The 27,477-nt window shown below is 44.6% G+C and overlaps 2 protein-coding genes across 13 annotated transcripts in view; one reads left to right on the top strand and one right to left on the bottom strand.

Annotated features, from left to right (window-relative positions):
• Positions 1-1,428, top strand: part of CRB2 (crumbs cell polarity complex component 2) — a 33,473-nt gene extending 32,045 nt beyond the window's left edge. Inside the window, exon 13 of the mRNA XM_068414068.1 lies at positions 1,201-1,428. Within this exon, the coding sequence (XP_068270169.1) occupies positions 1,201-1,428 (228 nt within the window). The remainder of the gene's footprint in view (positions 1-1,200) is intronic.
• A 6,383-nt stretch (positions 1,429-7,811) lies between these two features.
• DENND1A (DENN domain containing 1A) overlaps positions 7,812-27,477 on the bottom strand; it is a 182,240-nt gene continuing 162,574 nt past the window's right edge. For 2 of the 12 annotated variants that reach the window (XM_068413818.1, XM_068413821.1), the window contains 6 exons: positions 24,996-25,058; positions 24,820-24,879; positions 20,313-20,401; positions 13,697-13,825; positions 11,413-11,668; positions 7,812-10,905 (listed from right to left, as the gene is read on the bottom strand). In XM_068413818.1, the coding sequence (XP_068269919.1) occupies positions 9,583-10,905; positions 11,413-11,668; positions 13,697-13,825; positions 20,313-20,401; positions 24,820-24,879; positions 24,996-25,058 (1,920 nt within the window). In that variant the 3' untranslated portion in view covers positions 7,812-9,582. Of the gene's footprint in view, positions 10,906-11,412; positions 11,669-13,696; positions 13,826-20,308; positions 20,402-24,819; positions 24,897-24,995; positions 25,059-27,477 lie in introns of those variants that run through there. The other 10 variants (XM_068413826.1, XM_068413827.1, XM_068413823.1 and 7 more) reach the window with 9 other exon arrangements.

The following is a 27,477-nucleotide window of genomic DNA, read 5'->3' as shown; positions in this document are numbered from 1 at the left end:
TAAAGTCTTTTGCCCTAGGATTTCATAGAGTCCCTCCAAGGTATGTCAGTTCTTGGTTTTGTATCCTAGTCTTTCCTCTGGCTTTGAGATTTGTTAACTCTTCAGCCTGGAACTTACTGCACCTCCCCACTACGCGTCCTAAGATCCTCAAGGAAGCCCTGAAACACAGGGCAGCACGTACTCTTGTTGCGATGGATAGTTTAATAGCTAAATAAATTCTCTACCTTGCCATCAGAGGCATCAGTTAACTTTTTTTAGCATCATTCCTCTGCTTGGGGAAGTTTTCTGCGGTTACTGAAAATTCACATTACTCTGCATTAACTTTATAATTTTTTTTGCACCATTGGTGAGATCTTTCCTGGGGACACCTACGTATTTTAGTCTGAGACTGGTAAGGAGGCCCCTTGAAAGATTCCCCCCGTGGATGCTGAGTGTACTGGCATTTCAACCTTAAGGGGCTGTGAGAAACCATAAGCAGAGAGGAGAATATGGAGCCTGTGGTGATATTTGGACAGTTTCACCTCACCTGACCCTGTCTGAAGTGTTGCTCAGACTCTTCACCGCTGCTGTTCTCACCGTAGCGAGCGGCTGGGCAGTATCTCCGTTAGCAGGTGGTGCAGGGGACAGCTTGCTTTGTGGTGATTTTACAGCTCCAGGGTTGGTCCCATAACTTGTCTGCATTTAGTTTTGCTGTTGCCACACTGGTTAGCTGCCGGCTCAGTAAATCCTCTCTTTTCTTCCTCATGGTAATTCCGTCCATGTGCCTGCATGAATTATTGTAATGGTATTAACTGTTCCATCAGTAAATCTCTGTTTACAGCTCTGCCCTGTTGAGATCAGCTTCACCAAAGCTGCCAGTTACAGCGTCATTGATGAGTGTCACTAGTTTTGAATTAGAAAGAAAAATTCAGAACGTGTGACTGCCTTTGTATTAAAAATAGTCCATTTTTTAAAAAAAAAAGTTTCAAAGTGTTTTGCTGAGAGATTAAAGAATGACCATGACCCTTCTCTGTGCAGGTGCCCTCAAGCCCTGTACTTGTTCCTTGCTTGTCCTCTTCCATTCACGTACAGATCTTCTGCTTTTTCTTTCTTTGCTTTTTAAAAGAAATTTTTCTCTCTAATCTGACCATTTTGGCTTCTTCGACTGAAGTTATTGTAACCACTGGAGTTTCATTGTTTCTCCATTAATTTCTTTTACAGAAAGGGGCTCCAGGTGCTCTCTTCCCCTCCCCACTCATTGAAGTAGCTGTCCCTGTAGCCTGTGGCTCTTTACTGCTGCTCAGTATCGGTCTCATATTCATGATTCTCACTGCAAGGAAGAGGCGCCAATCAGAAGGAACCTACAGCCCGAGTCAGCAAGAAGTGGCAGGAGCTCGGCTGGAGATGGACAGTGTCCTAAAGGTGCCACCTGAAGAGCGGTTAATATAGGCACTGCCATGACAAGGAGATGCACCTGCAAGGTCTGCTTTGACCTTGATCTTTTTCCAGCACTTGCAGCAGCAGCAGATCCACCCTATCTCGGTTTCCTTAAGGCATGGTAATGAAGACATGGACCTAGAAGTACCAGGCAGACTGTGGATGCAAGAGCTGTTCCAGCTGGTTTCAGTTGGTTGGCTCAAAGTGAGCCTCCCTCCGCCCCTCTGCCCTGCCCCAGGGCTGCCCCCCACGCTCACCTCCGCAGGAGCTTTGAAGTTGCTCTGGCTCCATCCCCCCTTTCAGGCAGCAATGACATAGTTACCTCTGCTTTAAAAGGCAGCGTTAAATTAGGCACTAATTTACAGACTGAGATCTAGATATACTTTTAAGGAGTGTTGTAGAGAGGGTATTTATGGTTGGTTTGTATATACTGTTCTGTTTTTGTCAACAACTGAAAGGCACTCAAAGCCTTTGCAGCTCAGGTGTATGAGGCTTTCACAAGCAGTCAGCCTTCAACAGCAACAGCAGCTGTGACCTCCTGCCCTGGGACAGCCGCAGGGTTACAGGGAATTGTCAGGAGTTACTGAAATCATTGTACAAAGCCCTGGTTTATGCCGTGATCGCTGTTAGACATTCCCACGGGTACCGCCCAGGAGAGGTGCGCTCAGAACGCTGCGGGTCTGTGGGCCGGTGCTGGTGCCAAATGCTGACCTTAGGCCTTGCACGGGGGGAAGAGGGAAGCAGGAAAAGGGCCACCAGCTGCTTCGGTATTCCCTGGGCTCGTGTGAGGTGGAGGGGACAGGGAAAGGAGGGGAGCTCCCGTCTAGCACTGCTGTCAGCACAGTGCAGCTCAGAGAGCAGCACTGGGGACAGGGACGAGGGATGTGAAATGCAGCACTGGCCACACGGACGCTCTGAGTAACACCCTGTTCTACCGCAGCAGCCACCGTGGGCCCATCTTAGCAACTCCTCCGTTGTGGGTGCCGTCGGGGCTGTGGGGGCTGCCCTTCTCCTTGCAGTTGTTGCAGCCACGGCGATTGCCATGAAGAGGAGGAGAGCAACTCAGGGAACATACAGCCCGAGCCGTCAAGAAAAAGATGGGGCTCGAGTGGAAATGTGGAACGTGATCAAGATGCCACCGACCGAGAGGCTGATATAAGAACTGGGGTCACACCAGGGGCTGTGTCGTTGTTCAGTGGAACTGCTGCAGCGTCTCTGTCTTAGGGCTTGAGCTGTGGTGTTGTAGGGCAGGTCTGTACTGCTGCAAGCTGCTTCATAGGCTACAGGCGACCGCTGCTGTTACGGCAGCAGGAGTCAACTGCTTGAATGAGCTTGGTTAGTGCAGCACATCCCCTAAAAAGATTTGTATAAAATCGGTCTGTCAGCAAGAGCAGTAAGGTCTGGGAGGGAAAAAAGTAGTTCTGGAGGGGCAGACGAGGAGAGGAAGCAAGCGGGGGCTGTGGCAGCAGAGGGAGGGTACACGGAGCCACTAACAATGCAGCACCATGTCAGCAGCAAGAGACAGCCGGGCCCTCCGTGCACCCGCTGTGCACCCTCCGTGCACTGAGACAAGTGAGTGACTGATAGGAGAGATTCCCTGGAGCTGCTGCTGTCCTTCCGTAACCAGGCCAGCGTTAGCATGGCACGACCAGAAAATAAGCACCACTCTGCTGTATTAGACATTTCTACTAAATCTTTTCCTAAGCCTAGACTAAACCATAGGGATATTTAAGTGCCTTCCTGAGACTGAGTTGCCAGCTACAGTATTAACTTTCTTGAAAGGAGGGTGTTTATACGTAGAAAAACTGATGACTTTGATCAAACTTTGCACCAAGGTTGATGGCAGCAGGGTGGTGTTTCCCCTCTGCTCCCAGCTGTAGTGGCCATCTCCGGGACGGGAGCTGGCACGAAGCGGCGTCACCACAGAACGGACCTTAGTAAGAGAGTTAATGTTTGAACACCAAGTGGTACGTGCTGGTGTGGGGAGGGGAGGAGATACTATAAGACCTCGTGGGGCAGACAGGTTTGGGCTTGGCAATACAGAAGAGTGGAATTTAGTTAACTCATCTAGTGACCTTTAACAGGAGACAGGGGTTGTGCTGTAGTGAGACCCAGCGCTCCGTTCCCCATTGCCCTAAAAAGGGTATTTATCGGGGGCTTTACTTCTGTTACTGGTGTAGCTGCTGTTTCTTCAGTGTAACATGGCAGAGCCTGCAGAAAGACAGGCAGCAGACCCAGCCAAATAAGGTCTGACATCATTAGCATTTCGGGATAATTACTAGAACTATCAATGAGAAATAGTTTAGGAAATGGTGTCTGCTTTTTAATCTCCAAACTAGCATTAACAAGCAGGGTGTGAATCTGCCCCCCACAGCTAATCGCCACCGGAAAAAAGTGTTGTTTTGCTCTTGGATATTTTTTTTTACTGTAGCTGTGAATTTTTCTGTAATTCTAAGCAAAGGGAAGAGCACAAAACTACTGCTCAGGTCTGTCCCCTGAAGAACAGGCCTTCTGCACGCCTGCAACTGCTGATGTAAGGTGAAGAATGAAAATTTTGGAAAACAGAAAAAAAACAAACCACTGGGAGACAAGATAATATTTTGTGTGGAAGATCCCTTCCACTGCTGAGGAAAAGCTGAAAGAGCAAGTGGTGATCCCACCCGGGCTGGGGGACGGGGCACTGATAAAGGAACGCCCTGACCCCGGTTTGGGGAGCTTGCTGGCGCTTTGATTTATTAGGAATAACACAGCCCCAGCGCTGCAGAACCACCTGCCTCACGGTGGGTCCCCTCCTGGGGAGCAGCAGTGCAAGGGGATGGGTGTTTTTCTTCATCCCATACTGACTTGTAATAAACCTACAGCAAGCTCAGAGTATGCTTTGGGCTTCTGAAAACTCGGCCCTGATGTACCCCAGGTCAGCACCACGAGAGGTGGCTACTCTTAATTTTTAGCTCCGCTCCATTATTTTTGTGTTTAAATTGTAGAAAAATGAAGGCAGCAACAGGATCTAAATGAACCAATATTGCTCCAGCCTGTCTTATTTTGAGAACAAACCCAGAATTGTGTTATAAGAACCATTACTAAGCTACTGAAATATCCTGAAAGGCAACAAGAAGCTACAAACCCCCACCAGTAAAGCCGTCTAAAAACCAGCAAACCGCCAGCAGCGAGCCTGGCTGCAGCCCCGGCTGCTCCGGGGGTCAGCAGGGAGGCTCCTGCTCGGGCGCTTGACAGGATTAGCAGAGCAGATGTTCTTATTTCAAGCACCCAAAGCCGGTACTAGCAAAAGTGTAAAAATACTTTGTCAGTGTCTTGAGCATTTCTGCAGAATAATTTATGAAAGTGGTTTTTTTTTCAGTAATGAACTTACCTTTCTTTTGATATTTAATTTTTGAATATATTTTTTCACAAAACTGGACTTGCTGTAGTTAATGATCATGATGCTGATTTTTTGTAATTGTAAATTTTATAATTTGTAAAAAATTAGAATGTCCTTCAAAAGAAATTTACAATAAAATTTGGTTAAAAATAGACCTAGTTACCTTGACATGCGATTGTTTTTTTCCTGAAGAGTAACTTGATGTCTAGATGGTTTTCTGCTCGCCTGTCCTGAAGCACGTCCTGCCACATTGTACCATTGATCTCTGATTTTATGAGCAGAGACACAAAGATCAGAGTGTGGTCAGAGCCCTGGAACACCCAGCAGCCCCTGGATCCTGGGGCATGAGGCAGGACAGATGGCAGCAGGGGCAGCAGCGATCCTGGTCTGGAGGAACAGCAGAAGGGAGAGCGCCAGAGTGGGCCAACGTCTCGGGCTTGGCCGCCCAGCCGAGCTGCGGGACCGGCCGGGAGCCCCGTGCTGGCAGCAGAGCTGTCACATGGACAGAGCTTAGAGAGCGGCCGGGGGGATCGGGGCAGCAGACAGAAAGGAGATTAGAGCGTGGAAATAAATGACTTGGATGTAATTCAAATGGCTGCACTGACGCTGGGAGCTGTGGATGTCCACGTGCAGTGAAATAAAAGCCTACACCCAGAGACTGGGGCACCTCCCAGGGACAAAGCCAGCTCCACGGCCAGCACACACCCCTCTGCGGCCACGTATGGCCAGATGGCCACAGCACGGGGGGACCAGGCGCCTGGGCTGCGCTAGAACCGACCAGGGAAGCCTGAAACCAGAGACAGTCACTCCCACCGCACGCTGCAGCGTCACGGGCCAGGACTAACACGGGTTCAGTTTCCACAAGCCAGCAGACAACTCAGCTGACATCCCTGGGAACGGGATTCCCAAACCCTCTGGGAAACCGCACGAGGCTGCTGGCAACAGCCCACGCAAACCTGCCCCAGGACATTTACACGTCACTAAGTGCACAGCGAGCTCCACCTACAGCCACACGCCCTTGCTCCATCTTTATGCTTCCAGTAAAAGAACGGTGAGATTAGATAGGGCCCCTACGCTGCCAACGTTGTAACTCTCATCAAGCAATTAATTTTACAGTGCTACAAACAGAACGACAAGGTCACTGCTGTTCTGTGATGCCATTCCACGGAGCCACTTGAAAATACGGGGACAGGATTGTCACAGACCTGTGCTCCGGTGCAGTCCCATGGCCAGGCACTTCTTGGACACCACCACGAGCCACTGCCGTTCCCCAAGGGCAGGCTGGGACTGCAGCACCAGTTGTCTTCACTGGTTCACTTTCTAAACCCCCAAAGCTGTTCAACCTCCAACACTTAGAAGCAAAGTAAAAAAAACATTTTCCAGACCTGGCTGTTGTAAAAAGCAGCAACTAACAGGCTGCTTGTTCACGACTAACCAATTTAATCTGCTGCTGTTGGAAAAATCACTTTGATCACAAAGGCTCTGTGGTACGTGTACAAGGAGCAAAACACATTAAAAAGAAATTACAAGTAGCCTAGAACAAATCCCGCAGTGCAGAGGGACAGAGCTGAGGAAGCAGCCAGCCATCGTTCCCTTCCATGCTCTTTTGAAGACTGTGTGTGAAACATTCCTATTTAACAAAAGAAATGTCCCTGCACACACTTCTTCCTTCAGGGTGTCACTGACTCGGGGGTTTCCTGCGGTGGGTTAAAGGGACATTAATTTCCCCTGAAATTTGTTACTGCCAGACTCCGACCACCTCCTAACCAGAAAGAAACCCGGCCCGACGTCCATCTCCCGCTTCAGTTCTTACACACACACAAAGAAGTGGGGGGGAAATCTAAGCAGCTCAGACTGTTCATCGCAGGTTACAAAACAAACCCCTACCACGTGCAGAGAAGTCACAGGCCTCTCGTAAGCAACGTGTGCCTGTAAGGTAACAAGAGAGAGAGGTCTTCAGCAGCATTCTTGTGTGTCTCAACAGCTTCCAATTCCAGTGTCTAATTCTAACCTCATGAGTGAACAGGATATAAAAACGGTTTTACCATCTGTACAGCCTCAGAAACTTAAAAAGTGGTTGGGTTTTTTCTTTTTTTAAATAAAAGTGATTTCTAATGAAGAAAGCATCTGTGAGTAAGCGGAGCAGTACCAAAGGCAAACAAGTACGGTGAGTACAGGAAAATGTACAAAGCTGAGCATAAAGCCATTGATGAATAATATCAGACAAGAAGTAACAGGAACACCGTACACTAGGGCAGTAAAAACATCACAAACTTCTCCAGCAGCAAAAGAAACATTTTACATCCGAGCCTGCTCTCCCAGACAAGGGCGCGTTGGGTACAGCTGGCACTGTTAGCAGTGACTCCTGTTAGGAATTCCTGAGTTTAAGTAAGACAAAAACCTAAATACTGCCCGAGGGATAGACTGATCCTTTATTACGAGAGGCACGAAAACCAGTGTCCTGCTTGCAGGTTCTACTCAAGAAGTGCGGAAGGTCCCACAGGCCTTGGACTGGATCTCAGGGTGCTGAGCCCCCCCTTCCCCCTCCCAAACAAAGCGCAGGGTGACTGACACCAGTTGTGGGAGGTGCTAATGCCTTTCAGTGCCTCAAAACTGACTTAAAATAATCCAAGAGTGCTTGTTTGTCTAAAAATCAACTGCATAAAATAACCCAAAACACAGGCAGGGGAAAATACTCAGAGATGGCCAATGATGTGCAGTGATGCAGAATTACCTGAGTGTTCCTGTTCAGTGAAGCACACGTACCGGGCCTACTCGGGATCTAATCAGTGTGTGACATTAAACATTTGAAGAGAGTACATGAAATCCAAACGGCGTGTGGTGTGCGGAACGTTCTGGGGCCTGGACATGTCCCCCATAACAGAGAAAGCCTTATCATCCAGCTCAGAGCAAAGGAGACCTGAGAGTCCAGACTCAATTATATATAACGTTCATATTCTGAACTGTACAAAGTAAAATGGAGCTATTATCTTAGACTTTAAATATTTTACTATGCAATACTAAAACCATCTGTCTTCCAACACAAAAAGAAAATACAAATTCAGCTGAACGGCTTGTCAGACTGACAGTACCTTACAGAAATGTAACCCTACGGTCCTTCCCAAACCGCTGGCGTTGCAGATATTAAGAGTATTTTTCTTTCGTACTGCACAGACGCACAGACAGCCATTCCATACACCGGAGTAAGAAAACTTCCAAGATTATATGAATAAAATAGATACACTGGAAATCAGATAAAGCTTTACAAGAATTTCCCCCCGTGTCCAAAATGATTTCCTTTATCAAAGGCTTAATGGTGATGCAATTACCTCTTCTGGAGTAACGTGTTACATCAGGTTGTGCCCAAATACAAAACAAAACAAAAAAGCACCACTTTGGTAAAACAAAAGAGATCACTGCAAAGACAGCAGGTTGTATACGGGATGCTAAGATTAACATGAAATTTCTTGGGAATACTATTGCCACAGAAAAGTGTTTTACAAAATCCGGTGAGCGTACCCTTTAACCTTTTCATTGTATTTTTGTACTTCATACCTCACAGTCCATTTCATGGTCCAGTTAGTGTCTTCTTGTACCAGCAACCGCTTCTCATCAGCAGTGGGATAAAGGCTGTGGATTTCCAGCCAGGCGGGAGGAGCCCAGCGCCTCGCAGCCCACAAGGAAACCCCAGTTGCTTCCAGGCAGCAATTAGCACTTGGGCAGCCCCGCAGCGAGAGGCGGCTGTCGCCCAGCGCCCTCCCAGCACTCACTGGGCTCACCCCGGGCCCTGTGCTCAGCCCACCTTGTCAGCACACTGGCATTTAACTTGAACTCAGGAGCTTTTACACCCCAATATTTTTCTCTTTTTTTTTTTTTTTTGTTTTTACTAATCAAGTAAGATATTGTTACATCCCATCCATATACTGCCATCTATAATATTTATATATAACATGAACATACACATGTATCAGAACTAGGTTACTCTTTATGGTCTCTATTTTCTGATGTATTTAACAAAAACAAACAAATAAACCCCCAAAAAAGAAAATCAATTGCTGGTGTTTCCAGTTTCCCAACAGAGATGCAGGACCAAAGCCTGAGCCACTGCTCTGCGATGGTTTTGACAATGGAACTATGACAATTCTGCCCCAGAGAGGTCCCTGTTGCCTCCCAGTGTCAGTGTACCTGGGGAGGGAAATCAAAAACCTGCAACAAAAGCTCGTCCAATAGCAGAACCTAAATGAATGTCTGAATTTCACGACAGGACAAACTCGGAGCCTAATGGATTAACTCAGCACAGCCCACAAGCCTGGGCTGGTTTGCTGCACTTTGCAGGTGAAAGCAAAACACAGGAGCTGTACGTGTAACGCAACAAAACTGAACACAGCTCACACGGGCAGGAAGAGAACACGAGTACGATGGGCCGTGTCGTGCTCCCGGCTGTGCTAAGGGCTGACAATACAAGGGAAGGAGTAACTTCTGCATCAGTAGTACTGTCTGAAAAGCTACAGGTGGAAAAGCAACCCAACCCCAACCCCAACCACCACCGTGCTTTGGTCAGCGCAAGAGTCACGGGGGTTTTCAGTGGCAGGGAGTGAGGAAGCAGTTGCAGGGACCAGGACAATGGGGGGACTCTGAACTCTGGGCAAAAAGCACTCGTGTGCACGGCGATGGTCCTGCAGCTATCCTGGCTCAACCTTCCGTAAAAGAAATGCTTGGTTTTATGCTGGCTCAAAAAAACAACAAAAAAAAATCCCCTCTGTCAATTCCAAAGGCCATGGGGAGTCTTACTCAAAGGTCTCCCATCGCTTTCTGAGCTGTTCAACCTTACCTGGTGTGGATGACACGTCCTGCTTTGTCTTTTTTAACAAATCTTCAAACGGATCTTTTGTCTCCTCAGATTTTGAGGACAGTAACACTGACTCTAAGCCCCTAGCTGGCCTGGAAGGGATCAAAGGGGGTTCATTAGACAGGAGAGCTAGTGCTTGTTTGGGATCTACCTTTGAGCTGGACTGGCCCACCTGTAACGTTCTGGTTTTAGAAGGGCCACTTAAACCTGCTGGCTGCAGAGAGCTTGTCGGGGAAGGGCTGTGGCTCTGCAGCAATAAGGAGCTCGCTGGGGGCACAGCTGGAGCCTGGCTGAACAAGTTTGGCATGGAGAGTGTTGAAATGTGTGGTTGAGGTCTCTGTGGTGGGTAGAAGCTAGAATTAGGTGTTATGAAGCTAGAGCTATAAGCGTGACCTAAAGAGGGGGTGAAAGAGCCCCTTGGGGGTCTAACTAGAGACACTGAAAGGGCTCCCGGCATTGTTTGCGTAAACGGGTTAGGAGATGGCTGTAAAAAAGGCGGTGGTGCTGGGGAAGGATAACCAAGTGGATGGACAAATGGTGCAGCTGGAGGAGGCACAAAGTCACTTGCCACTGAGACAAAGCTAGCTGCAGCAGGTGGAGTGGCCGAGCTTTGCAGGCTGGGGGGACCTTGCTGTGGGCCACTGCTTTGCCAGTTGGCTGTTTTCAGCGGATCCAGGAGGTTTAGAAGGTAGTCACTTTCATTACCTGTATTATCTGTCTTCACCTTGACAGGCTGCAGCATCTCAGCAGTGCTGGTAGCACTGGACAAAAGCTGAGATGGACGAGAGGAATAATTTACAGACTGCTGGATTTCAGGGTCTAAGGACACACTACCAACTCCAAAGGGCTCTGGGACAGGATCTGAAACCAAACGGCTACGTCCTGTAGCATGGGAGGTGACAATTTCTGTTGGCCCAGCTGGAGTCTGATGCTTGGAAGCCCTCGGTGCTGGTGGCGGTGGCACTATCCCCAGCTCAGGAGTCTTTCTTCCCTGTGGCCTAGGAATGGTGATGTTCCCTTGAATGGCAGGATTTGATTCATCCTTTTCTGCAGGAGCCAGAACGCTGTCTCTGCTCTGAGGTCTCCTTGTGGTTGGTGGCATGTTACCAAGTGCAGTCAAGGGCCTTTCTGGTGAGCTCTGGGAATACTTGGTAGGAATAGCCATATCGTCATGGCCCATACTCCACAGCTTGTTGTAAGGGTGAGACATCTTCATGGTTGGCACAATCCTGTTCCTCTCAGACACACCAAGATCCATTCTCTGCAAGAAGGCATTAAAAATGATGTTAACTTTTACTGACCTCCTCACAACGTGGAGCATAAAGTGAAGACAGGCTGCTGAGCTATGAGTGGAAGAGGATCTGTCCACAGACTGCACACTGGAGAGGGACAACGGCACGCAGCCTGGAAGGACAGACAGGAGATCAGAAGCAGGAAAATTCCCAGGTATTCATTCTCACTGCTGAGCATCAGCTTCAAAGAGAACTCTGTGGGACAGGCAACGGACAAAAGAGATTCTGAGCAATAGGGCAAATATTTCCTCCTTTAAAAGTAAAGGCTGTAGTTTTAGTGGAAGAAGTTACTGTCTTATAGCTGAGTCCCATTCCAATAATTTCTTAATTCAGAAATGAACTTTGAAACGCATAAACAAATACTGGAAAATGGATGCATCTACCCCATAATATGAAAACGTTCCCCAGAGAATAACGGAAGGCAGCCAGCCCTAGTTCTGTGCAAACCCCCCAGGTACATGAAACCCTGTCCAAACCTGGTAATCAAACGTGCATCGCTGATCTCCCTCCTCTTTGGGGGTCCGCAGGTCTTCTAGGCTCTTCGCTTGGCTGAGGGGCTGAGGCTGCGTTTCTACTTCTAAGTTAGGGAAAATGTCTTCAAGGAGGTTGATTTCTGGGGCCTTGCTTGAGAGCAGGGGGCTCGGAGGCTGAGGCTCTTTTGATCTCTCTGGACTGACCGCCTCTTCCCCATCAGCACTATCAGATTCCTTCAGGGCCCGGTACGGCTGAGGCCTAGGAGAGAAACAAAAATCATGTTGCAAATAACTGTCTTCCTAATTTTTTTTAAACAAGTATTTACTAAGGAGCTGAATGGCTTTATACAAAGCTTTTGGGTGGCAAAATACAGCTTACAGTGCCTTGGGAAGAGCGAAGTGACCGAGGGCAGAAGGACACACAAAGATGACTTGGCATTCGAGGGGTTTTCAGAAAGGAAAAGGCCGTTAGGTGGGAAGCGCTCAGAGGACAGCGGTGATGGTGCAGTTACAGACAGGCTGAGGAGGGACCTCTCGGAGCAGGAAGGACCGGAGGCAGGCTCCTTCTGGCAGCGTGGCCCCCCCTCAGGCACAGCAGGGCTACCCTGCTCCGTCCTTTCCACGAGAAGTCAGAGCAAGCGCCCTGCAAAGGGCCCTGGGTTTTGCAGGCACTTACGTTCTCTTGCTTCGAGCTAACTCAGCACAGAACATCACTCAGTGTTCTCCTGCCGTAGCTGGGAACACTGTGCAGAGCTGCAATGATTACACTGGTGTCATCTTATCAAGAAACAACACAATCCATTATGGAGACACCTATTTTACATTTACAGCCAAGGCTGAGTTAGCAGGATGCTTTTCTTGCACATACCTCAGCAAAAAAATGCACACCAGCAGATTTGCATATTGGTTCTGTGCGCAGAGAACAGCAGCATAATGCGCATCCAATTAATAACAAGTGCCACACGTAGCTGTGGTGACTGGCGTTTGACTGGCAGCCAGTTTTACTGTGGCATTTAAACAAGGTTTCAATTAAAAGAAAATATTTGTGAGACCTGCAAAAACAGATACTATGGAAGACCCCCCCCTCCTCTTTCCCTGTTTCATTATAATACATCTATATCATGCAAATTTATAGACAGCCCGTCTGCATCCGTCAGCACACAAACAGCAGGCATTCAGCTAGCAACACGAAAACGTAATAATGCAAGTACAAGACAGACAGCTGATGGTGCACGTCCTCAGGAAGAGGGTGATCTTGCAAATCTTGGTCATATCTTTAGTCTCTCAGATAACACGTGCTCATCTGCTAAGCATTAGATCACACTGCAAAAATACCCCTAAGGAATATTCTGCAAATAAACCATTTTAGTGGCCTGGCCTCCTCCACCCCGAACACAAGAGTGCGGGAGCATTTTTCTGGCCCTTTGCTACTGGACCTACTGGTCTGTCTCCCCACGCCCAACTGCTCCAAGTCACGTCCCGTCCCTGGCAGTCTCTGAACCTGCCTTCTGCATCACACAATGAATTTTAGCAACTGGAGACTCCGTTACCAAGCTGGCAGCCCCTGTCTCCAGCCTAGTCTAACAGCATCCCGCAGGCTCCAGTTGCTCAGGTGGGGCTGGGCATCCCTCTCCCAGCACCCGGAGCTGCCCGGATCTGGCACCTCGCACACTTCTGAAGCAGCAGCTCACAGTACCCTGGCACCTCTTCCTACAGGTTCTGGTCAAGCCAGTAACTGCACTTGTTAAGGGAATGAGTGCAATTCTGTGCAATTTATCTCCCTTTCTCCCCCTAGAAATCCTCAAGCTTCCTGTTCCTTGTACAATATTAGGTCAGAGGCACGGAGGATGTGGTACCTGACAGAACAGAGAGGCTGGGATCAAGCAAGTGAAACTAGGAAAAGCTGATAACTGCACTGCAATACGGCTCACAGGACAATCCAAAAGCACAGCCAGCACTGCACGAGGGAGGACGGCAGCAGGTTTGGGCAGGAACACAAGCAGCACGTTGGAACAAAGGGCAAGTGGAAGGGTTACACCCCACAGAGCTCGAGTCGATGTAAAACCACAGGCTGTGTGTTGCTGCCTAGTGTTTCATGCAGGAGTACGCTTTTGCATGCCACTAAATACCAAAACAAACAAGCAGGAGAAATGCTGAGCATTCACCCAGTGCCATACAGACTGCAGAAGCATTTCCAAAACACCAAGCGTGGGATCAGGCACCCTGACCAATGCAAAAACCATTGTTCGAAGACTGAATTAATACAATGACAGAATAAAGGATAGACCATTCGAAAGGAGCAGAGAAGAAAAAGTTTTCAGAGAAGCCAGAGACAGGATCCTCTTCCTGCTGAAATTCATCATCAGAAGAGTCCTCAGAGAGGAAGACTGTATAGTGTCGCATGGGCTTTACAAGGCTGGGGGAGACAGGAAGAGAAAAGGAAGTTATCGACTTGTCACATTCAAAGCTCCAGAGGAGAGAGAAACCAAATGATTCGTAGGCTCTAAGTCATTTCTGACCAGGACTGACTGCCACTGCTGAAATCAGAACAGGACCAAAAGCATGGAGAGAAAGAAAAAGAATTTGATTTGTTGCCTTTAAAGTACAGACATACTAACAAACTACCTCTAGTGGCACTTCGGTTCATAATCAGCCTTCACTTCCAGTGCTTTTGTCTCAACCACTAAATAACTCTGTAATAAAGTTATGAAAATCAGTCTAAAATATTAGGTCAGAAAAGCAGAAGTTGGACACTGCAGCCCACAGCTCAAGAGGGCCCGAGCTGCCACTGCGAATAAATGTTTATTCACAATCAGGTCAGCGCTAATTAATAAGAAGTCTAAAATAGCGGTGGCAGCGGATGCAGCTGATAGTGTTAAGTCACAGTCTGTGGTACTCCAATTAAAGCTGTTGCATAGCTGTTCTTTCCCTCTCTGCTGCTATAATCGGTATCCAGGGGAAGTAAGGTGTGCCACTGCATTAGGAGAAATTTGCTATAACATTTTTATTAACTTTCTTTTTTTTTCATTTTTTTTTTAAGAAAGTGACTATTATTCAAAAATTTCAATTTGCATTAACAAAAGGCTCCACCTAAAATAAACCAGAAATGAAAAACACTTTAAAAATATTTCTTTTTTTTGAACTTATATACACTTCTTGCCCTTAAAGCACTGCCTCTGATACCTTTTGTTTGCCTTCCGACTACGCGACACTCAAATGCATTGTGTCTGTGTGCACGTATTAAACGGATGGGAACAAGCTATGAAGAAATAAGGCTGGATCTTGTTGGCTAGATCATCACTTGCACTTCAGAGCAGCTCGGTGAACATACGATTAAATACGTAGCGAGTTAACACGCACTGGTTTTGTTGCTGCTGCAAGACTCCTTAAATTAAAGCAAGATCTCATAATTAGAAAAAAGGAAGCACTCAAGTTCCACTGGTGGTGTGCTCTGGAGGGGATTTTGGTCCAAGACAAGGGATGAACAATGTAAAACTGTCCAAGTTTAAATTTTTTATTAGCTTGAGGCAGTAGAATCCCAAAAAGCGCCTGTTCCCTCATTAACCCACTTCGCAGCTCTCCCGCAGCCTGCCACCCACCACTCGCTCCAGCCTCCCGCACAAAGAGCTGTCTCGGCGAAGGCAGGTCACAGCGCGCCCGCCGCGGCACCGCCGCCGCCTCACACGGAAGAAAGGACGTGTCCGTCACAGCTCCAGCCCTCATCATCTCCACATGACTGCACCAGCCCCTGCCTACCTAATCTCTTAGCCGAGTTACCATGCAGATGACTTGCTGATCTCTCTCTAATGTTTAGTTTAACATGTCTTCGGTTAGCGGCAGCACATGACAGTGCTGACAGCCGCGGCTGTTCCTTTTTAAATACCGTGTCAGGAACACCGCGCGATACAGCCGGGGACGCGCTCCGTGGCTCTGCGCACCATTATGATAGTGTGGGTTTCTTTTTTAATGAGGAAGATCTGCATCTCGGGAGCTTTTTTTCATGTGTCAGGATGCATGGACAAATCAGCAGCACATCACACTGGCCAAAAATGAAATGCTGACAAATGTAGATATTTCAAATTTAATTGACACCTAAATGTACTTGAGATAGAAAAAACCCATACAGAAGATGGGAGTACAGGATATGGGAATTAATAAGGAGAACACTGTAATCATTTTAAAAGATATTTTGGTTATGAGAAAATTAAATTTGTGTGTTTTATTAACTGTGTTGCTTTTTCCTGATTATAGAGATTATGGTACAATGGGGTAGTAGGGACTTGTTGTCATTATTCTCCTAAAAAGGGCTTCCCAAATTTGAGGAAGGATTTTTTTTTATTATTTATTTTTTTAAAAGAATAGCTATACAGCAGCTCCAGGGAATTAAGGAATTTGTCCCTCTTAGACAGTAAAATGAGGAGAATGAGGGATTTGGATGCATGGGCTTTTTCTTACCAGTATGAAATAGGGGACTTGGGACTGGGGGGATTACCTGGTAACTGTTCATCTGAACAAAGCACAGACCCGTCACCACAATTCCTGCCTGCCTGTTCCGAACACTCAGTACACCGAGTGTGAGCTAACGAAAATCTGAAAATATCTGTTTGATTTTTAAAGTGTCACTTTGTATACTGTATATTTCCAGAATAACAAAAACATCAGCATAAAGAATATTTTAAATTAAAACAACAAAAAAACCTTGTATCACAAGTCATCCAACCAGCTAACAAAACCAACAGCTTGTGATCACTGCACCCAGTAAAGGCAGGTAACTAACTGGTGTACAGTTTCTATGAACTTTTTATGAATTTTCTAGAAAGCTGCAAACATTAACAAAGAATGTAAAGTGGGAACAACCCTGCTGACCCCTCTGCCTGCTCTGACTATCTAGATGCAAGGTTCTACAAAGTCATTTCACATTTTTGTCCCGTTACTCAGTACTAAGGGTCTATTCACCAGTTTCCCCTGCAGACCTCGCACCCCTGTACGAAGGCAAGCTGCAGGCACTCGGGAGGTTCGCTCCAAAGCGGACACCAGAAACAGGCCCCAAAATCAAAGTTTCTGTAAACCATCATACGGGAAAGGTGGGCGAGCCAGGGAGACGGGGGTTCCCGCAGGGCAGCCCTGCCCGCCGCGCGCTGCACTTCTCCTTTGGCCAGGCCTGCAACAAAACCTCATTGCTCCCCGGGCGTTTCTGTCCCATTCGCTGTCCCTTTGCTGGGCATCTGCTTTCTTGGCACCTCCGTCATTGTACCCAGCTTCCCCTACACCAATCTTCCCAAGGCAGAGGGACCAAAGCGCACGCAGCGCGCCTTGCCCGCTCTAGCCTGCCGTGTTTTCTTTCTGATTCCAGCCGTCCTTGTTCACACAGGTACCTGCTGGCTCAGCTTTCTTCCCAAGCAGAGATCCTTGTTGGCAGCGATGCCATGGAAAACCTTCACCATACACCAGTTCTGTGGGGCAGAGCTCTCAGAGCCTGGTTACAACAACTGGAGTTCACTGTGCTTCACGAGCCCGTGTCTAACGCAGCCATCACGCTGACTTCGCACTAGATCCAGTGTAATAACCCACTCCTGCACTGCAGCCTATTTTCATTCATACTATGTAAGGGAAAGCCATTAGCTTCTCTGCTAAGTCCTCACGACTTCTGGAAAGCCATAATGAACTGCTGCAGCACTGACACGGGCTTAGCCAGCCCAAGAGCCTTTTGACATGCTGTTAATTGTGAGCCTGACCCTCTGATTTCCCATTTTAATTTCCTCCCACTCTGCATGTCCTGGAAGCCGGCTAGTCAGTACTTACAGAGGACAGATCCTAGAGCGCTCTGGAAGCCTATTCTACATTTAATAGGAAATCTTGCTGTGGTGTAAAAGAGAGCTCTCAAAAAACTGCAACATCTTATTTCAGTGAACAACTAATTTGCGTTTAAGGAGGCAGGTCCCACGGGTCTAGGATTGCCCCAGGTGGCAGTCCAGCATTTTTAGCTCTCATCTACAAATTCTTCCTGTTACATTATAACTAAAAAAGTTTTTATTTATTATACATTTTATATTTAATGACAAATTTTTAAGAATCACGAACATCACAAACCTTGAGTTATTGATAAAATTGTAAAAAAATAAACCTTCTATTGAAATAGAAAAAAAATTCACTGAAAATTTTGATGGGGGAAACAACAGTTCTTCCACCAGCTCTTTTAAATGTGATGGTTTAACAACAGGCATTAGCAATAATCGTGGGTGTTCTCTGAAGTCACTGCTCCCACCCTCCTGTGTTTTAATGGAAGACTGATTATAAAATGAGCACACATACTCCCAAACCGGTTTTATATGCATTTAAAAAAATTAACTCATGTAACTGAAGATACAAATTTCCTAATATTGTAGGAAATGCATTAATAAATGTAATGGCTGAAAGGATGCTGCCGTAACGGTTTCCTTTTCAACACCACAAATGGCAAAGAGGTGCCCTGCGGAGCGCGGTCCGTGGGTGCCAGGCTGGGGGCACGCGGCCCTCGGGGTCCTGTCCCCACCAGCTGCAAGGATGATGCAAAGCCACAGTCGGAGCTAACGAGTCAGATATCCTGGGAAATGTCTCTGAAGCCTTCATGTAATCATTCGAGACCAAAAAGTTAGTTTTAAATATAGAAAGAAACTTCTCAATTAACAGCAGCTCCTCCTCACAAACATATCCCACACGTGAGCACCTCAAAGTAACTGGCTAATAAAACCCGTGCAATGAAGCCAAAACCACTCTAACCAGACACCTTACAGGAGATCTGGTTGAGTGCCATATTCTACAATTAACTCTCTGGAAGTAGTTATGTCAAAGTTTGTTTTGCCACCTGAAGCTGATCTCAGGAAAGAATGAAAATACATCAGGTCCTGCTACGACACTGCATTTGAACTGGGTAAAATATCGAAGCTGTGAAACATCTGGAAGAGACCACAACTGGTACCATATAGCAAGTGGCAGTGGTATTAGCACCATTACCTGTTCTTCTTCCACATTTAAAAGATGGAAAAAAAATCTATCAGTAAAATGCTCATGAAGAAAAATAAGTCAGTTTACAGCCACAAAGCACCTTCGTTATCTTTTGTAGATTATTGTCAATTGTTTTCACAAAAAAATTTTTGTAGTTTATTCTGTGAAAGCAGACGAATTGTAAAGACTCACTAAAATTAACAGCAATAAATCAAACCCAACTAAAATAATAATTGTAATTCAATATATTACTAGCATTAGTATAATTATTATGTTTATCATTAATGTTTACTTTTATTTCTGTTCTGATACTGGCAGGAACTGAAAATACATGTTAGCAGTTAGTCACACTGGAAGGTCAAGCAGCTTTTGAATCCAAATATGCATAATCCATCATATGAAACAGACATAATGGTCAAACTGACTCAATTATCCTTCACCTAAATGCAGTGAGTTTTAAGAAAAACCTTTTATTTTAAAAATTCCTATAATCTTTGTGTAGGGACAGCTACCACCCTGTAACAGCACAAGCCCTGTTGCAGGATTTGCAATCTACTCCACAAGAGGGCAACCACATTCCACTACAACATGGATAAATAATCCTGTAGAATTTAGAAGCGACCGCTTTAGCTAAAAGCCAGAATATCTCCCCATCCTAGAGTGGCTGGGAAAAAGCTAGCCATGCACTTAACTTTGTGGTGGTGGGGGCTCGACCCAACCTCCACCTCTTTTTCCCCTCAAACAGTGGTGCCAGGGAACTGGTACACGTGTGGGGAAAAGGTGTGTTTAAAGAAACCAGCCTTTTTCTTTTTATGGGATTTTGGTATGTTCAGATACAGCAAATATCCTGTAATCTTGGGCATCAGCTAAAGCATTTCACTTTACTTACACATTTTTCACGACACCTTCTTCTAAGACCAACTGCCCCAGGCAAAATGCACAGTTCTTAAGATTCCCAAACTCTGAACTGAGAGGAGGCACCTGCTTATTCCAGCCCTTAAGAAATGCAGCCAACACCAGCCTCTGTGTCCAATCAGGACTTAGTGCTGGTGAATCTTTGTTCTTCTGAACAGCTGAAGTAGCTACACTTCAAAGAATCCAAATAACTTTAAATCCAAAATGCATATTGATGCAGCCTACGTGTACATTTGTCACACACAATAGTGTCTTTTGGGCTATGTTGGTAAGGTTCAATATATCCATTCTCTTTTTAGGTTTTCACTTGATGGCCTGTCACCACATTCATGAAACTATCTGAAAAAAATCTCTCCAAGGTACCAGAATATACTGTTCATATGAACAAGAGCGACATTGGAAACCAACACATTTTATGCACTAGCAGTAAGCTACAGCAGTACAACTTATCTGGAACATCACCCCTGTTTAGTTCATAGTCAAATCTAAAGAGATGATGAATTTGCTAGTACTAGGCAAGAGAGTTAAGCTCTACAAGCCTTCACTATAGAGCTCACTACAGACCTGTTAATGGGACTCTAACAAGCATGAGACACAACCCTTACTGCCATCACTATGAAACAAACAATTCTACATCTTCCAGGCAAAGCCTGGCAAGAACAGCGGATTTGCAGGGAAGTGTTTAATGATTTCATTTAAAGCATACTTCAAAACAAAACTACAAAGAAATGAACAAACCTCCAAAACCTGAAAACTTTCACTAGACAGGCTGATCAGATTATGTCTAACTTGGCAAACCAGAATTTTCCAGTAAGTAAACTTTGGGTTTTTTTGCTTTTTCACACTTCCTCTAAAATGTTCCAAAAATTAAAAACCATTTTTTTTGTTAGTTAAAAAATTTCTTTGATCTGTAGTATTTTTTGATTTCTCCTTTGGCTGGTTCCAGTTCTGAACGCACTATTTGTTGACGCAACTAGAGAGAAGCAGAGCAGCGAAGCACTTACTGTTCTGGACTAGAAACTGAAGTCCTTCGTCCTTCCACAGCAATATTGCTCTTCGTTCTCTTAACAACATGAGGTCTTGGCGGGCGAACCTATTACAGACACACACAGAAGATATTTCATCAAATACTTCAAGTTGATCAAACAACAGACATAAATAACAAAATATGCATAACCACCGCTATCTTAAAGGTATCATCCATTCAGAACTGCTTTTAAACTTCTTTATTTTTTGTGCCGCAACATTACAAATGAATATAGATACACAAATGAATATAAAGTATGAATATAAACTACAGGGACCCACAACTTGTTTGGGTCTCTAACGTTCTCTAAATGTGAGCTTTCTCTTGTACAGTTAGTTAATAGAGTAAAACTGGAAAATCCTGTGTGTTGCTGTACGTTATATTGGAAAGTGGAATTCAGCTCTGACATCATGATCCTTCTGTCCCCTTGTTCATAGGAAGCCAACTTCTCAAGTGAAGACTTCTGTGTAAGGGAGCACTGAAAAATTTGTACTTAGAATAAATGTTATAACATGAAAAAACGTAGCTCCTTCTTTAGAATTTGCCTCCTTTCAGCAGCTGAGCAGAAACCCTTGCCAGACATCATTATCACCCCTAATGTTATCTTAGTGTATCTTTTGTTGTCTGTAATAAAATCCAAAGCTTTTCTGCGGAAGATGATGTTGCTGCCAATCCAATCTTAAATAACACATCCATCACCTTCTAATGCTCAGAAATTAAGCTCAATCTACTTGCACTAACTCCCCAAGCAAACAAGCTTTACTTCATGGGAAGGAATAAGCACACGTGATCCCTATATAGGCAAAGTTACACTAGTGAGCAATCCTGTTGATGACCTTATCCCTTTGAGTCAAAAGTGGGAGTGAACATTTGCAGCATCAGGGCCAGGCTGTACAAACAAGCTTTCAATTTTTTACTAAGAAAGTACTACCTTACCTGAAATGGAGTCTGGTTTGTTGGCTTAGCTGAATGCTAGTTTCACCAGAAATCCCCAAAGCCCTCAAATAAAGTTAGGAGTACACCTCAACTTCTGACCTCCCCGAGCTTGTGCTCCCTTAATAGCCACCATACGAAGAAAGCTGTTAAAGGCTACAACCTAAGCGCTCTTTGGATGAATAATGAATTTGTTTGCAATGATAGAATAGACACAGATTTCACCCCACCTCTCCAAGTTTTCTCTTTATTTTTTGTTTGGTTTTGTTTGTTGTTTTTTTCTTAATTAGTATTTGTTGGGGGGTGGGATGTTTCTGGGCTTTTTCTCCCCCCCCTCCAGGCACATAAACCTTGAATTTTCTTGCCACGAAAAAGCCACCAAATTGTGTGTAGTGTTTCTGCACTACACAACAGTATGCAGAACATAGTAGCAGGATTATTGTATTGAATTTTCATTTCAAAGGAAATGGCATACAGCAGATATGATGAAGAAATCCAGAGATGTATCGCCACTATTTCTTAGGAAAAAGGGCTTATAAAAAGGTCAGATGTTAAGGTCTCGAAGATCAGTCCCCACACAAGGCTGCTCCTCTCTACAATAAAGACGGCTTAAGAATGTGAATTTATGGCAGGAATGGAAGGATTAAGTTTGTGGCAACTTCAACTGAACTTGCAACGTGGTGAAACATGGGGAAAAGAACAACAGAGCTAATTAGAGGAGCTGAGCTGTCAGAGTGCGGCTGAATGGCTCGGTGCCAACAAACAAAAGGAATGGGCTGGCAATCAGCAGGATCGATGAAGAATACTGCTTCATTAGGGCTGATAAAACAGAGAGAGCGAGCAAGAGAGAGCGAGTGCGTGCAAGAGCTGGGGGGAGAAGCAAGAGGAATTGGGGGGAGAAGAGAGCAAGAAGGAGAAAAAGAAAGAGAGGAAGAAAGAAAGCTGTTTAATTAAATCTGAGCTGGAAGATGATGTGTAAAGCTGGCTTGTCATCATGCTGTGAACACTTTCACCTTTTGGGTGGTATCCTGGGGGAGTGATGGCAATGAGGGAGAGAGATGAGAGTTTGGGATGGCTCCAGGGGGCCACCAGACCAGTGAAGTGCAGGGTGACATGCTAAGTGGGATTTAGAGCACTGTTCATGGGAGACTGCAAGGAAAAGCCAGGAATCAAGCCAATTCCTTGCTGGATTTTGAGCCTTATGTAGCCAAACAGGCAAGGTTAAATGCTTATCAAATGCAAAAGTAAGAAAGAAATCCAATTACAGGAGCACACAGCCAACAGAATAAAGGTAAACATCCAGTACAGAAGGGTTAAATGTGCTTATTACCATCCCCATCAACTTTATGCATAATTATTATTTTTTAACTTTTTCCAATTGAATGAAGTTTCGAAACAGCCACTATTAATCCAAACAGATCTCTATTAATTACAAGCAACAAGCCTCTCCCTTTCATAATACGACCACAACTCATTTCCAGTATAAATAATGTATCTGTTCTGCTTCCTTAACCTTTCTTTGGTCTGTGTTTTTGTTTTTATTATTAGTAATGACTCGTATTGCAAGGACTAGTGCCCATGGATTCCTCCTCATAACAGATATATCCTGAAAACAGTAAGTATTTCTCAGGAATTCTGGTATTACGTGGCCTTGGTTTGAAGAGCAGAGGGACCTGGTCTCCTCATTCAGTGCTTGCTGTAAAAGGCTAGGATAAAATACTTGCTGATACCCACCTCTGTAATATATGCCAAGACTAAGGGAGGGAAAAAGCAGCCTGCACAAAGTATTATTTACACACACAAAAATGCGTTTCAACTATTAAAAGCCAAATAACAGTTCTGAACAACAACAAATTTATGTATGTTTGGTACAAGCATATTTTTGGGAGTGATTATAATCATTTACATTTATCTTGAATTTCCTGTTGATGAATGAAGCATTTCTGTTTCACTTACTGACACAGCTAGATGAATGCAACAGGAGTTTTTATTATTACATTTCCAACCTTTTATCAATCACATTGGGAGCAAAGACAGTTGACACAAACACATTATAGTGAGGACTATTAATGCACTACAGCTGGGAGATTAAACAGTCTTAGCAAGACTCTGATGTAATAAATGACTCGATCTGAACAATACTGTTTAGCAACTTTTGTACAGAGGGATCGCGCTGTGCTCTCGTACACCTGCCAAACACAAAACGAGGGCTATGAAGCGTGGTGGGAACCCCATGGTACCATGGAAAGTTTGCTCCTAGTGTAACATGTCTGGGAGGGTCTCCCATATCAATTACGTTTAAGAGAACACATATAAGCATAGTCAATGCTGTCTTTGAAACACAGAAAACAGAAATCTTCAGAGCAGAAATCCATAAAAGTGACTGTTAAGCTAAACCCCCAGAGTTAAGAAGAGGGAGGAAAAGAAACACATGCTATTGAAATGTAACACAGGAACATGCACCGAAGACCAAAAGATAACACACACCCAAGTGCACTTGTTAACCAGTTGCCTACTCATCCAAAACATATTTTAAATAAGTTTTAGCAAGATTTGATTTGAAAACTTGCATCTCTTTCTTATGCACATACATGTATGTATAAGGAAGCAAGGACTAAGATATATTTGCCTTTTGGGGGAATTATATTCATATAGCAAAAGTCCTGAATAGAAATAAATATCTTCCAAGGCTGTTGCAAAAAACAACACCCCTTCTAAACTGATACCCCTTTCCTGTATTACTGAAAAAAAAAATCACTGGTGCAGATCCAGCAGAGTCTCCAGTTTTAAAGCCATCTGGCACAGTTAATATGTAACACTTGTCCTACAGTTAGTGTTCTGAATGAAAAACTGCTGAGATAAGGTATCCCTGCCTAATACAGTACAGGTACTGCACTGAGAATAATTTCTGTGCAGTTCTTCCATGGAAGAGTCACTTCCTCCGGCCAACATGCTGTGCCTCCGTTTTTTATGCTATGTAATTACATCAAGTCCCAGCTTGCATTTTAAATGAACATAAAGTATATATGCATATCATCCATAATGTGATACTAATGTTCTACCGCCCAAATATAGACTTTGCTTTCCTCATGTGTATTCACTCATCTATTCCATGAAGAAAAATTAAGCATCCCAAATTACTTTAAAGCATCACTTGCAGAGAATAAATACTTTCTCTTCAGACTTCTGCTTCCTTTCATATTTGAGTTTAGTGCAAGTCTTCAAAAGTTCACTGGCTAAAAACTTACGCCAGCTTAGCAAGACTTTTTGTTTAAGAAATCACCGCAAAAGTAAAAACAAACGTTGCAACAGCAGCATCAGTTACCTGCAGAACTGCCTGAAAGCTGCAGAACTCGTCAAAGAAAAGCAGAATAAAGGCAGGTCCCAGGGCTGTGCCGCAGCAGAGAAGAAGGGAGTTTAGGAGCATAATTCACACATTGCTTTTCTGCAAAGTTTGACAATCCAAACTACCAAGGTTTAGTAATGCTACTGAGAGCGTAATTCAGGCAGTGTTAAGCTGTGGCAGTGAAACAAAGCTACCAGCTACTCACGGGCCTAGATGAACGCTGTATCTTTGGCGGCGGTGGCCGAGGCGGACGGAGTCTTTGCTGCTGTATCAAAGTGGAAACTAAATTAAGTAGTCACCTAGATGAAAACACCTCTGATTTTGTGGCAAAAGCAGTATGAGTGGATGATAACACGTGATTTACCTTAACGTCATACTCACCTCACAAAATGCAATTTTTCTTTTTTTTTTTTTTTCCCCCAAAACAGTGACAAATCTCACGACCTATAAAGTGCCACAATAGGAAAAGTAGCTGTATTTGCCTGTTGATGTAGACTTAACATAGCTTATGTTAAACCAAAGGTAGCATGATCAACACTCCAGAGCAGATCATGCAAAATTTACTGAGACAACAAAGACACTCAAGGTGGACTTGTGGACCTCGAGGTCCAAGTGTTCTAGACAATGTTTATGCAAATAGAAAGAATCCTGCAAAGCAGGACACTGAAAACAGCTGTCATTAAAACCTCAAGAGTGATTTTAGTGCTTGTGAAAGCTTACAGTAAAGGCCTCAAACCAGCAAAGACATTTAAGAGCATGGGAAAAAACCCTACGTCAATTAGAATTTTCATACACTTGAAGATGAGCACATGTTTAGATACTGCCCTGGATCAAGGTTTAAATGCATTGCCTAGAGCAACGTGCGTACTGTCATTGCAAAGAAAACTAAAAGCCCCGTCACCAACAGTTCTAATGAAGACAGAAGAGTGCGTTAAGATGCCTATTTTTGTCTCTCATTTTTTACATTAGCAGTTGGCCAACTCATTGCTTTGTAACAGCACTGGAGCTATTCCAATCCAGTTGCTTTTGACTGAGCCAGCAGCGTGACTCTCCTCACACAGATGGCATCTTAAGGTATAGTCTGTTAGACAAGGGATGCACTGACAATTAATGAGATTCTAAATAAAACCATCCTAAAGTACAACTTTGATATTGAGAACAAGATGAACGTCCTTTCTGTGGCAGCTTGTGTACACGTATGAGCACTTCAAGAGCGAAGCAGAGCCCTCAGCGAGGGGCGCACGGGCATGTCTCCGAACGCCTGCTTGACCAGACGACGATGACTGCACGGCTGCCCCCAGCCCACCGTGCCCTCCACAGACAAAACCCCGTCAGCCGCACAGAGAAGGAACAGGAACTGACAGTGGGAGTCAGCTTCTTCAGACAGAAAAAGAAAGCTTATGCAGATTACTGTATCTCTCTCCAAAAAAGATTCCAGCTTAATATCTCAGCAGCTCTTAATTTCTTACTAGCATAGTCTTTATTCTAGATGGACAGACATTCTCTCTCAACTGCCCCCACACTGTGTAACAGTACAACTCCAGCCTACCCTTTTCCACGCCATTTTCATTTTCTTGCATCTCTTCAGACTTCTCTTTCGAGTTTCCCATTAAATTATACTTTTGCATCCATTGGTTCAATTCTCCTTACTTGTGTTGTCAATGAACGAGTGCCAGACTGCACACATGTACTTGGCTCAGCATTTTGGGGTGGGTGAGAACAAAAAAAGGACACTTGGGATGGAGAGCTGAGGCCAGAATTATTCCATGTGATAGCTTCCCTTTGTATTTTCCAAGAAAGCAAGTACGAAAACAAAGAGAACAAAGAGAGAAATGACAGGGTGGCGAGCTGAGGTGGCTGCCATTAGCCCTCCTGAACTGTTTCCCTTCTGTACCTTATATTACTCAATTCAGTCACAGAAATCGAGTTATGCTGCTGTGTATCCTCCTGTCTTATCTGCTCAGGCTGACAGCACAACCTTGAAATATATTAAAATACTAACTTCTGTGATGTGACGAAGCATACTTATTTTCCATTATGTTTCAGAAGCATAATGGAACAGCTGAAAAATCTGGAATTTGCACTTTTCTAGTTACTTAAAAGACATTCAGTTACTACGTAGCAACTTAGGTAAAGTATTTGATGAAGCAGAAAAACAAGATGCAATTATTATTAATTTATTTTTTCAAATTGTTTATGCCTCCTGCATATACACTCCCCTTTGTTATTTTTTCTTTTTTACTTACGTAGAAATTGTGAACATTTCTACATTAGAAAATTCCTGTCACTGGATTATTTTTTCCACCTGAGATTTAAATATCACATATGATTAAGCTTTCATATCTGATAAAAAAATAATTCTATGTTTCCACAATAAAGACACACAGAAATGCTGTTTTGGGAAAAGATTAAAGGTGTAGAAACTTTTGCGTCTCTTGGACTTTTAAATAGGCATCATGTAAACTTAACTCCCAGAACTCTGACCTCAGTACTGGTCAGTCAAATCCAACACTTAGATTCAAATTTATCTCATCCACTGATGTGCTATCAGAAATAAAGTTCATTTTGAGGTCTCGTATGTATTGCACCACGTACTACATTTCTGAATCCTAAAGAGATCTGAATAGAATGAGAAGACAAAAGTACATACTCACAGCAGCATGTTCTCTCTATTAAATATGGGTAGGGAAATAGTATGGCTTAAATCTGATGTGAAGCACAGAGAAGAACAGGCAAACGGCAGTGAGGAGTAACTCACGTGGAGGCCCACCAGGAGATAACAGTTATTTGCCCTTTACCAGAGCTTCATTTTTAATGTTGATGTTCCTATCTGTCACCGGAATGGGATACGCGAGTATATTCC

This window comes from Nyctibius grandis, chromosome 16, assembly GCF_013368605.1.
Source record: "Nyctibius grandis isolate bNycGra1 chromosome 16, bNycGra1.pri, whole genome shotgun sequence".
In the NCBI taxonomy this organism is placed as follows: Eukaryota; Metazoa; Chordata; class Aves; order Nyctibiiformes; family Nyctibiidae; genus Nyctibius; species Nyctibius grandis.
This window is presented reverse-complemented; position numbering and strand designations above follow the sequence as displayed.